Source organism: Panicum hallii, chromosome 2 (assembly GCF_002211085.1).
Source record: "Panicum hallii strain FIL2 chromosome 2, PHallii_v3.1, whole genome shotgun sequence".
In the NCBI taxonomy this organism is placed as follows: Eukaryota; Viridiplantae; Streptophyta; class Magnoliopsida; order Poales; family Poaceae; genus Panicum; species Panicum hallii.
Genome location: NC_038043.1, coordinates 43,269,737 through 43,281,682, shown reverse-complemented (window position 1 = coordinate 43,281,682; position 11,946 = coordinate 43,269,737). Strand labels below are relative to the sequence as shown.

General features: G+C 50.4%; 1 protein-coding gene across 2 annotated transcripts; it reads right to left on the bottom strand.

Moving 5' to 3' along the window:
• Positions 1 to 1,336: 1,336 nt before the first annotated feature.
• Positions 1,337 to 5,136, bottom strand: LOC112882267 (putative leucine-rich repeat receptor-like serine/threonine-protein kinase At2g24130). Of its 2 annotated transcripts, none has more exons than XM_025947280.1 (2): positions 2,034 to 5,136; positions 1,337 to 1,926 (listed from the first exon to the last, which is right to left on the bottom strand). In XM_025947280.1, the coding sequence occupies exons 1-2, from the start codon at positions 4,855 to 4,857 to the stop codon at positions 1,511 to 1,513; spliced, it is 3,240 nt and encodes a 1,079-aa protein (XP_025803065.1). In that variant the 5' UTR covers positions 4,858 to 5,136; the 3' UTR covers positions 1,337 to 1,510. The 2 variants fall into 2 exon arrangements, with proteins under 2 accessions (XP_025803065.1, XP_025803066.1); XM_025947281.1 differs by having other exon boundaries at positions 1,789 to 1,960.
• Positions 5,137 to 11,946: the final 6,810 nt, after the last annotated feature.

Below are 11,946 nucleotides of genomic sequence, written 5' to 3'. Positions count from 1 at the left end.
ACTTTTTACATTTTCACATTTTTATACTTGCAATTCATGTGCCTTTACTTTCTCTAGAGTAGTTCTTGGTAGGATTGGTTTTAGTTTGCAAAACTTTTTATTGCGGGTGCAAATACTAGTTGAACCTTAGTTGCACATCTATGTAATATGATCTAGTTTATATTTTGTGCGAATCAGTGGAAGCCATAGATTAAGTTTCTTATGATTATCTAATTCACCCTCTTCCCTCTTAGATTATACGAGCATAGATTTCCTTAAAAACAAAGGAAGAGAAAAAAAATAGAGATCAAGATTTCTAATGACTATCAATCCGCGTGCTAGATGGCATGTATACTACTTTGAAGCGCGCTCAATGAAGATTGCTCTGATCTCTGCATATCCAATCTACTTTCAGTACATAATACCCAATACCCAATGAGAAGCATCAGAAGTGCACCAGCATTAGCCTAGCCCAATGGATTTGGCCAAGAGCACGCAGCACGACTCTTGCATCAGCTCCAGACTCCATGCATGATTGCATCCAATTATCCTTCACCGCTGGGGTATTATATTTGCTAGGCTGGTCCAGTTTTGGCATCGCTACGCACGATATGCTCCCGCGCACGCTCGAGCTCGCTAGGTTTAATCCGGATCACACAAACACAGCTTTTCATCCAACTTTGGCACCGGCCTTCTTCGTTTTATATATGCTCATAGGCCGCATTTTCAGCCCGAAAACTCATTCTTTACGCAAGCAACTGCTCTAGATCATGCCGATGCTAATCGATCTTCCGCATTAAAAGCCTATGCAGAAAGATGCACGCTGACCTTGTGTTGCATTTTGATTGATTTATTTCTTCCTTTTCTACACGCACAGTATCTCCAAAAAACTCTTTATATCTTTAGAAATATTTTCTAGAGATTTTGGTTAAAAATTACCCTCCAAGAATCTCCTCAATTGGATACCTAAATATAGACCTCCTCTATTCCGAATTTCTCGCTAGCCAAAGATAGAGAGCGAAAATTACTCTCTAAACTACGTACAAGATATTGAAAAGCTGTTGGAGAGTACGAAGATATAGAAAACGAATTTTACTCAAATAACTCTCTAAATAATGATTTAAAGTGTAGATTTTAAAAAGGCTCTTGAAGATGCTCATGTATGCATCCTCTGTAGAAGGAAAAGAAACGTGAAATTATTCAGGTGTGATATTCAGCTTTATTTCCTTTTGGTCATTCATGATAAAATGATGTGATAACAAGCTGTAAGGGTATGTGCATTGAAAGATGCAAACGACCAAAACCCTATTTCCATTATATGAAAAAAACTGAAATTATAAATCATTCTAGACAGATCTACAGCCAAGACAAGACTTATATATGTTACGTCAGTCAGACACCTTCAAAGAATCAATCCTATGTTCTTGCACCATTAATTTACCGGTTAAAAATGAAACCGTACCTCCAGGAGGAACGCTAGCTAGCCATATGCATCACAAATCCGTATGCAGTACGTAGCTGCCCCTACTGGTCAACCGATGTCTTCAAATGTCGTCGAGGAAAACCCCAGCGACGACGCGAAGGTGGCCGTGGTGTCGCCGCCGAGGTACCGCTTCAGCCGGTCCAGGTCGTCGGCGGCGTCCATCATGGTTGGCCGCGCGGACGCCTGCTCCTGGGTGCAGAGGATGCCGAGCTCCAGCAGCTCGCTGATGGCCACGTCCGACATCCTCCTCACCTCCGGAGTCTGGTCCCGGACCATGCGCACCAGCGCCGGGTCGACCACCGCGTCGGCGCGCCCGTGGTGGTGGATCTTGACCCACTTGTGCAGGCTCAGCCCGGCCTCGAACATGTCGTCGGTTGGCCTCCTCCTCGTCACCATCTCCAGCACCAGCACGCCGAAGCTGTACACGTCGCCCTTCGTCGTCGGGTTCGAGCCGTAGCCGTACTCTTCGGATAGGACCACATCAAGAACCAGACGGAACTGAGATCAGGGCAAGTGATTTGCTTGATCACGAGAAGGAATTAAGCGTGCAGAATTTGATGCCGTATAATACCTGGAGGGATGTAGCCGATGGAGCCGCAGAGCATGTTGGCGGTGGAGGCGCCGACGTCGGTGGCGTTGGCCACCCCACCGACGCTCATGACGAGCCGGGAGATGCCGAAGTCGGAGACGAGCGCGGTCATGTCGTCGTTGATGAGGATGTTGCTCGGCTTGAGGTCGCAGTGAATGACCTTGACCGGCGAGTGGTGGTGCAGGTATGCCATCCCCTCGGCGACGTCGCTGCAGATGTTGACCCGCTGCACCAGGCTGAGCTCCGCCGGCGGCCCCGCGTGGAGGCACCGCTCCAGGCTGCCGTTGGCCATGAACGGCAGCACCAGCGCCTTGAAGTCCGGCAGGCTGCACGCCGTCACGATCCGCATGAGGTTCCGGTGCCGGATGCGCTTCAGGACCTGGCACTCGCGGTTGAAGCTCTTGGTGGAGTTCCCCGACTGGAGCTGCAGCACCTTCACGGCGACCATGGTGCCGTCGCGCAGCGTGCCGCGGTACACCCGCCCGTAGCTGCCCGTCCCGACCAGCCGGTCCGCGCTGAACTCCTCCGTCGCCTCGACGAGCTCCCTGTACGTGATCCGCGGGTACTTGTACTTCATCACCGGCGACGAGCCGCCGCCGCTGCGGCGGCCCCTGAACATGTCCTCCCGCACCGCCGCCAGCCGCTCCCGGATCTTACGGACGCTGACCGCGCACAGGATCGTCAGCGCGAACGCCAGCGCGGCGGAGCAGACGCACAGGACGACCAGGAACTTCCGGGACTGGTACCACCCGCGCTTGTGGTGAGTCCCGCAGCCGCGCCTGACCACCGGACCGCAGAGCCGGCGGTTGCCGAGGTAGGAGAGGAAGCTGAAATTCACGAACGGGCCGGTGGCGGGCACGACGCCGCTGAGGTCATTGTACGACAGGTTGAGATGTTCCAGCATGTTGCATTTGGTCAGGCTCAAGGGGATATCGCCGGTCAGGGAGTTGTTGGAGACGTCGAGGCTCTCGAGGTTCTGCAGGCGGCCGAGGGACGCGGGGAGGCTGCCGGCGAGCGAGTTGTGCGACAGGTCGAGCACCGCCAGCTCGACGCAGTCCCCCAGGCCGGCGAAGATCTCGCCGGTGAAGTTGTTCCAGGACAGGTCGATTGTCTGCACCAGCATGTTGCTGAGTCCCCTCGGCAGCTCGCCCCCGAGCTGGTTGCGCGACAGGTTCAGCGTCATCTTGGCAGTGCCGGCGACCTCCTCCGGTATCCCACCGGTCAGGCGGTTGCTCGAGAGGTCGAGGAGCAGCAGATTGGCATACCGGCTGATGAGGCCTGGCGGTATCGCTCCGGACAGCCTATTCCTCTGCAGGGAGAGGTAGTTGAGCTCGGCAAGGCTCCCGATGCTGCCGGGGATGGTCCCTGACAGCGCGTTGCCCGACAGGTCCAGCTCGCCGAGGTGCGTGGCGTTGCCGATGCACGCCGGGATCTCCCCCGTCAGGAAGTTGCTGGACAGCACGAGCTGCTCCAGGCTCGGCAGCCGGCAGAGGGACGTCGGGATCGTCCCGTTGAGCTGGTTGCTCGACAGGTTCATCAGCGTCATGTTGATGATGTCCCCGATGGACGCTGGGATCGGGCCCCTGATGGCGTTCAGCTCCAGGTTGAGGTGCCACATGTTGCGAGGCAGCATTGAGCCGAGCCGGCCCGGCAGCTGCCCGCCCATCCCCACGGCGCCGGCCTCGACCTCCTGCAGCGACGAGCAGTTGGACAGCGCGGCGAAGAATGGCTCCAGGTTGCTGTTGTCGTCATGGCTCCGGAAATTGTTGTTGGACAAATGCAGGTACGTGAGGTATTTCTTGCCCGAGATGATGCTGGTGGGGAGCTCATCGTCGAGCCGGTTGTTCTCCACGTCCAGCTCCATCAGACGCGTGCAGTTGGCGAGCCAGCGTGGGAGCTTCCCCGTCAGCCTGTTGGAGTAGAGGTTGAGGGCGGCGAACCAGTCGGCGAGGGTGCCCGAGGCGGCGCCAGGGATCTCGCCGGAGAGGTTGTTGTTGCCGAGGTCGATGACTCCCAGAATCGTGCAGTTGAGGAAGATAGCTGCTGGGATGGAGCCGGACAGGTCGTTGTGCTCGAGGCTGAGGTAGAACATACCCGCCAGCATGGCGAGGGACGGCGGAATGGCGCCGCGGAGCTGGTTGTTGTCGAGCTGAAGCACGCCGAGGCCGCGGAGGTTGGAGAGCTCGGCGGGGATCCGCCCCGTGAGGTTGTTGCTCGACATGTCGAGCTCGTAGAGCCTGGTGAGGTTGCCGATGGATGGAGGGATGTCGCCGGAGAGGACGTTCTTGTACATGAAGAGGTTCTCGAGGCGCGTCAGGTTGGTGATGGACGGAGGGACGGCGCCGGAGATGCTGTTGTTGGACAGGTCGAGGTTCCGGAGACGCGAGAGGCCGCCGAGGGCGGGCGGGATGGCGCCGGAGATGCTGTTGTTGGACAGGTCGAGGCTCCGGAGGCGCGAGAGCGCGCCGACGACCGGCGGGATGGCACCGGAGATCCTCATGTTGGGGAGCGCGAGCCCGACGACGTGCTCCCGCCGCCAGTCGCAGGTGACGCCGGTGAAGCCGCAGACGTGGCCGTTGGACTCGTTCCAGTCCGGCAAGGCCGCCGGCGGCAGCGTGAGCGCCCGCTTCAGGGCCAGCAGGGTGGCCTTCTCCCGCAGCAGCACCTGCCGCCGCCGACGCCGCACGGCCGCAGCCTGCTGCCCGTCCGCCATCGACGACGTCGACGCGAGCAGGGAGAGGACGACAAGTTGCAGCAGGAGGAGGAGGAAGATGGCCCCGCGGTTCGCGGCCATGCGAACCCTCATCCTCTCCTCGTCGGAGGGCACTTGTGCCGCAGCACCAGTAACCGGCCACTGGGTGGTGGCGATGACCAGACCTACAAGCTAGCTTAACTTGCACCTAAGCTACTACATGGCAGTAGCATCAGTCATCCGCTAGCTCGATTGATTGCGTTGATCTAGTCGAGTTTGGGCGACGACCAGGGAGAGTGGATAGTGGAGAGTGGAGAGAGAAGCATTGGAGCTGCAGCGGGTCGGAAGAGATTGAGGTTGGGTTGGAACTGGAACGGCCTAATGGAGGGCGCTGGCGTCTCCGGGGAGGGGCGGACATGATTGCGCGGCGCACGAAGCGCGGCTTTTCACCTCGGCTTTGTGCATGATGGGTGGCCTGGGGAGCATGTGTGCGCGCCCGCGCGAGGGGACAGCGACGGTGGCGAAAAGGACGGGCGTCTCCAGCGGTGGTGGGCTCCGGCGATCACCGCGCAGGAGATTGTGGCAACGATGGCAACAGGGCTGTGCATTTCAGGTTTGCCGCCGCACTAGGCGCGAGCGCGCCAGTAGGTCAGACTCGGGGCATGCACAGGCTGCAGTGGTGCCTGCCAAGCTCATCTCAAGTGGCCTAGGCAACAGAATTTGTTTTCCCTCTTATCAAAGCATTTCAGTACCATATCCAACATTAGGAAAATTCCAGGACCCAGGAACTATCCCAAGCCTTGGAACACCACAGGGACAAGTCAAGAAAAAAAAAATGCCCATGCACAGTATCGAGAACTGCTAATTCGCGGGCGCGCGCTCAAACAGTTTTCAGCGAGCTTATTGTGCCCTCCCGAACTTTCTAATTAAAAAAAAGTAATTCCCGCAACTTTCTATTTTTGGAAGATCATAATTTAGACACGTAACTTCTTGTTGATAATTTCTTACAGAATAATTTTGTAGCACAACTTTTTACGACATACACACCATATACCTATAACTTCTAGGAACAAATTTCAAAATGACAACTTAGCAGAAAGTTATAATATATACGTATCATAATTTTTTTCACAACATGTTCTCACTTGATAATTTTGTATCACAACTTTCATGTCATATGTAACTTATACATGTAACTTTTGTCACAACTTCCGTAAAAAATATTGTTAGCTAACTTATACACGTAATTTACACACATAATTTACAGACATAAACAATATACATGCAAGCAATAATAGTATAAAAATGACTGAATAAAGAAAAATAGATCCCACGGTCTGACATCTTGGACGCGAGTGCACATGCGTGCGCAGTCCGCCGGTGCGTGTCCGCATCGCTCGCTAGGAGCTAGCGAGCGAACGCAGAATCAGCTTCGCGCGCAGTATCAAGCATTCAAACATGCTCCTACTCAAACAGTGACTTCTACGGCAAGTGAAAAAAATCCAACCATTTGGGATTCAGAAAAAGAAAATAACGAACATTCACATTTTTTTTTCTTTTTTCAGTTTCTCTAGTAAAGAGTCAGTGTTTGAGCTGAAACTCCGTGAGACGCTTGATGATAGCATATTCGACATCGCCAATGCTTTTAGTAACTTTCCATGCCCATTTGCATGGTCCTTTTAAGCCTGAAAGCTACATATTTTCCTAGGGTAACCCAAGTAATGAGCTGACCCTTTTAAACAGACAGTAGGTCGCATCTCGCATGAACTCTCTGTTCTGCTACGTTACATAGTCACTTAACCTCACATACCCATCCAAACTATAGTACATGTCTTGCCAGAATCAGCTGAACCAAATACCTAAAACCTACCTTACAACAGACCGGTCCAGAAACATAGCAAAAGGGAGAGAACTCCAGAAAGAACGAGCGAGCAAACAGTATTCCTTCTCTTGTTCCTTCTGAAGTTTTCTCAAGATCCAAACTTCACAGTTAACTAGCGACTAGCCTAGGCCATACATCCTAATAAGTCCCAACTGTACCTTGCAAAAATAAGATAATAAGAGAGAAAAGGAACTGTTTCCTGGCATTAGCTATGCTATTTTGATCTGGCTAGTCCATTTATGTGATTTTTGAAAGAAATGGCGCACATCTGAAGTTTGCATGCACACAACAAGTTGTGGAGAAAAAGGGATAAAAATGCAGCTTAATTATTTTTCAGAGCGCAGATAATAACTGGGCTATCTGAAGAATATTATCACATGATTGGAAGGAGCTTTAGGAGAAATTGGGGAGACATGACTACCAGAGAATGCAGGCAAAATTCTGCTCAGTTGTAGATACGTTGCAGTCATTGACTTAGCTATCAGGCAGCATGAGGGGGACAGGACATCATTGATATCCTTGTTGCCATCAGAAAATTCCCACGGTATGGTCCCATCTTACTGTGCCAAACATGCACATCCACCAGAGTAATCTCAGCTTTCACTAGACACACACATAATTCACATATTATCTTTTCAACGGTTTGGCCCGTGCATCAGCTTATGGAATGCCACAGGCGTGACCTATACTATGCACGAGTGGGTGGTCCCGAAAGCTTAACCTATGACATGTTGTTTATGTGTAGGTAACCAGGAAATGTCAAAGAAAGATTAGTATTTTGTGAAGCAGAGCTCTGGCTAGAAAGATCAGGCTAACATCTAAACGATATTATTAAATGTTTTTTTAGGTACATCATGCCTTCCCTTTTTACCAAATCTAGTGGGACACTCTTGTGACTCCCAGTTGTTCCCTGCCATTCCCACTTCAGACATGCTTAGTTTTTAGATTTTTTCTGGCACTATTCCACCATGAGAGATATGCTGGTTGCTAAGAAGATCACACAGGCTACATTCATACATTGATCCCATGAAAAGCAGCTGAACAAATTAAGGATTTTTAGAACCGATAGGAAAAAGGGAAAAGGTCGCAGATCCGATGGTATAAACCAGATTAAACCTTTTGCGATGGTATATCTCAGGTCAGGGAAATTTGCAATGGCAAATCGATAATTTTCTCTCAAAGATAATTTGATTGCTAGTTTCTGAGCTGTGGGATCTGCAAGTAAATGGACAAAGCAGAAAGTTGCTCCTCCTAGTGCTTGAATTGTTCCTGGCTAGCATCCTTTTGGATAGGTAGAGTAGAGTATAACCCTGACTCCTAGTACTCAAATTATGTTGGTTGTATGTGTAGTAAAGCCTATGGAGCACTTAGCAATGCTGTAATGGTTCATCAGATTCATACCTTTATGCCATTTGAGAAAACCCTATGGCCATGAGTTCGAGCAATGGGTACGGAAAGGCAAGGCGCGTATGCTATTTTTCCAAAGCAACTGGGGTTAGCAGCCTAATTGGTGCTACACCTACAAAATGGACTGCCAGTTCATAGTTCTGACCTTGAGGATGGAAGTGATCCATAGGACCGTTCTGTGCCAGCCACTTCAGCGAGAGAAGATCGCCTTTCCTTCTTCTGGCAAGGATCACAACGTGATCAGAAAAGGTCATTTAGAGGTGAAAGAATGCAAAGAAGATCGATGGCTCCGTGACAAAGGATACAGAACGGTAAGCCTGCCAAGGGGTCACATGTGCTTCTACGAATCGGGCGGCATTGGCAGCATAGCTACCTGCACACGCGATGTGACAGTACGACACAATGCTGCTCCCTCCCTCCCCTCTGCAGCAACGACCTGTATCATCGCTGATTCTTGATGCATCGACCATGCATCTTCGAACCAAGGATCAAGCGGAAGAGCAGCTCAATCCTCGAATTTGATTCCCGTAGCGCCAAACCTCTCCTCGTTGCCCCGTTAGCCGCTCTGGTCCCCAGAGCAATCAGGTGGATGGTAAGGAGGGCGGTGCTGTTTTGGGGCTTGTAGCCGGCTAGCCAGCCATCACGCGCATTTGCACGAGCAGGTGGCGGGCGCGTGGCCGGGTCCTCAGCTGCAGAAAACGAGAGTTTTGACGAAGACATCACACATCCCCGGATGCGGCGCCTTGGATGCGCCGCGCCGTGAGGCTGGCAAGTACTGCGGCGGCGCGGTTCACACAGGGCACTTCCACGCGGATGCCAACTGATCTCGCTTGCCACCGCGGGCTGCCGCCGAGTTGGAGCTGCGTCGCAATGCAGGGTGAGAGGCTTAGGCGGGAACAACGCTGCGAGCGAGCTAGCGAGCGCCGGCTCGAGGCCGGGGCAGGAGGCAGGGGTGGCAGATAGGGGAGGACTTGAGGAGCCGCGCGGTGGCGCAGGCCCGGCCGTGGGGCAGGCGTGGGAGTTCGGACAATGATGAAGCGAGTTGATGGGCTTGGGGTTTGGAACGGAGGATTGGGCTGGTAGCAGAAGATACGATTTGGGCCGGGGCTGTTACTCATGACGAAATGCGCCGTCGGAGAAGGCCCACGAGGAGCTCGCCCCTGCGCCGTCCATCTTTTTTCCCCGAAGCAGTGGATGATGCTGGTTTTGTATAAGAGCAAGTACATTTTAGTGATCTTCTAAAAAAAAAAGTACATTGGTGGTCCTATAAAAAAGTCACTAGTGAGACGGTCTCGTGCATTGTACGAGTTATCAGATAAATCTTATAATGGGTTGTCTTTCTCGTGCATTGTGTGATAGGTTGTCTTTTAAAACACTTGGTAGAAATTACTCAATCCTATAATTTGTGCATATAGAAGGGGTCATTATGAGTCGTATGGCAACCACTGATCATACAATGCTGACAAAATGGTCTCATAATCCTTAATTCTAACTTATAAGGTGACTATTCGGCGAAGCAACCATCTCGTTCTCTCTTCTTCCCCTCTCTCCTCCACATCAGCAAAAAAATTTATATGGAACTGCATGAAAGGAAAAAGTCCTCGCCCTCTCCTATGCAACATTTCTTTTTGTCTTATTTAACCAAGTTACCAGCCCAATAGGCTGCCCGAGATAAGCTGATGGGCTCGAAATCAGTCACGTGATGGGGGGAAAAATCGCAGATGATGTTAGGCCGAAATACACGCGCGCTGGTGAAATAAGTTCGCTAGCCCGTATTGTCCCTCGTTTGGCGGGCTGCAGTACACTCTTGATATTTATGTAGGCTGGGTTGATTCTTGAGTTTTTTTTGAAAAAGGGTTAAAGAAAAATTAAAATTTGAAAAAGGGGTGCCGGTTTGGAATATTTCGAAAAATGGGTGCCTCCCGCCCAATGAAAGGGCGGGATGACGCATCCCGCCCATCCAACGGGCGGGGGGTCGGCGGGGGGGAGAAAAACTTTTTCACAGGGGCCTATTCGCGAAAGTTACGTAACATCCCGCCGTTCCAACGGGCGGGGTGTCTTCCGAGGGGCCTCCCGCCCGTTGGGAGGGCGGGATGTTCCGTCGAGGGGCAACCCGCCCCCCCAACGGGCGGGAGGTCCCCGCGAGCAACCCGCCATTCCAACGGGCGGGATGTCCCCCCCCCCAACACTATTTAAGCCCCCACCCACCCCCTAATTCTCATAAAATTCATCAAAAATCAACAAAAAAGAAAAGGAGGAGAGGAGAGGAGAGGAGAGGAGAGGAGAGGAAGAGAGGAGAGGAAGCGGCGAAGCCCTGTCCACACGTCGGTTTTGAGGTATTATAATCGTATAATTATTAATTATTTTTACGAATATTTGTTAGGGTAGTTACACGTAGAATTCAGTATTTTTAATAACTTTTAGAAATATTTGTTAGGATAGTTCTATTTTAAATAGTTTTGAGTATTTTTAATAGTTTTTAGATATATTTCTTAGGGTAGTTATATTTCGAATAGTTTTTATAATTGTAGTAGTTTTTAGATATATTTTTTAGGGTAGTTATATTTGGAATAGGTTTCAGTATTTTGAATAGATTTTAGAAATATTTCTTAGGGTAGTTCTGTTATAAATAGTTTTTAGTATTTTCAATTGTTTTTAGATATATTTCTTAGGGTAGTTATATTTTGAATAGTTTTTATAATTGCAGTAGTTTTTACACATATTTTTTAGGGTACGAATAGGTTTCAGTATTTTGAATAGCTTTTAGAAATATTTCTTAGGGTAGTTTTGTTATAAATAGTTTTTAGTATTTTCAATTATTTTTAGATATATTTCTTAGGTTAGTTATATTTTGAATAGTTTTTATAATTGCAGTAGTTTTTAGACATATTTTTTAGGGTAGTTATATTTCGAATAAGTTTCAGTATTTTGAATAGCTTTTAGAAATATTTGTTAGGTTAGTTCTATTATAAATAGTTTTTAGTATTTTCAATTATTCGTAGGAATATATCTTACGGTACTTATATTTTTCATGCAGATATGGCGCAGACACCAGAGCTCCTTGACGCACACATCGACGAACGGCACAGATCGTACCTGGCAGCGGTGGAGGGGCAGGAGCTTCACGAGTTGCGCCCTCGTGTAGCAAAGGAGTTGTTGCACCTGGACGACCGCTGGCTTGACAGGTGATACTTTATATTTTTTACGAAACTAATGTATAGCTTGTACGATAATTGTAACCATAATGCAAAATATACAGGTTACGTGAGGCTGGTTTGCTGCCACTCGCACGTATGCTTCAGGCCGGCGATGGCCAAGACGGTGGCGCCAAGAAGCGGATGCAGCTGGACCGCTCTCTACTTGCAGCGTTGGCGGACAGGTCACGTCCGGAGACGCACACGTTCCACTTGCCGTGCGGGGAGATGGCCCCCACGTTGCAGGACGTGTCGTGCCTGCTCGGGCTTCCCATTGCGGGTGAAGCTGTTGGCCCGGTTGCCGTGCCACCTTTCTGGAGGGCGGAGCTGCAGGAGCGGTTTGCTCTAGCGAACCCGCCACTTGTTGTGAACGTACCTGATTTGCCCGGCCCCACCAAGAGTTGGGTAATACAATTTAGGGTACGTCCAGTTATTTTTTATTTAATTTAATTGAATCATATGTGAGTACCTCTAAGTTTTGAACAAATATATTACAGGCTCAGGATTTGCACCCTCTGGCTGGGCAGTACAAGGTGTCACGATACCGATGCAGTTGTGTAATTTTTGCAGATGACCTGGGCACATCGGCAGGTCCGAAAAGCATACCCTCAGTTCGTGTCCGAATTTGATCGGATGCGGCCACAGGATGTCATCTGGACACCGTACACCGCTGCGGCTATCCAGACACGTGCGCCGCATGGGTTGTCTTCCCTCCGCACG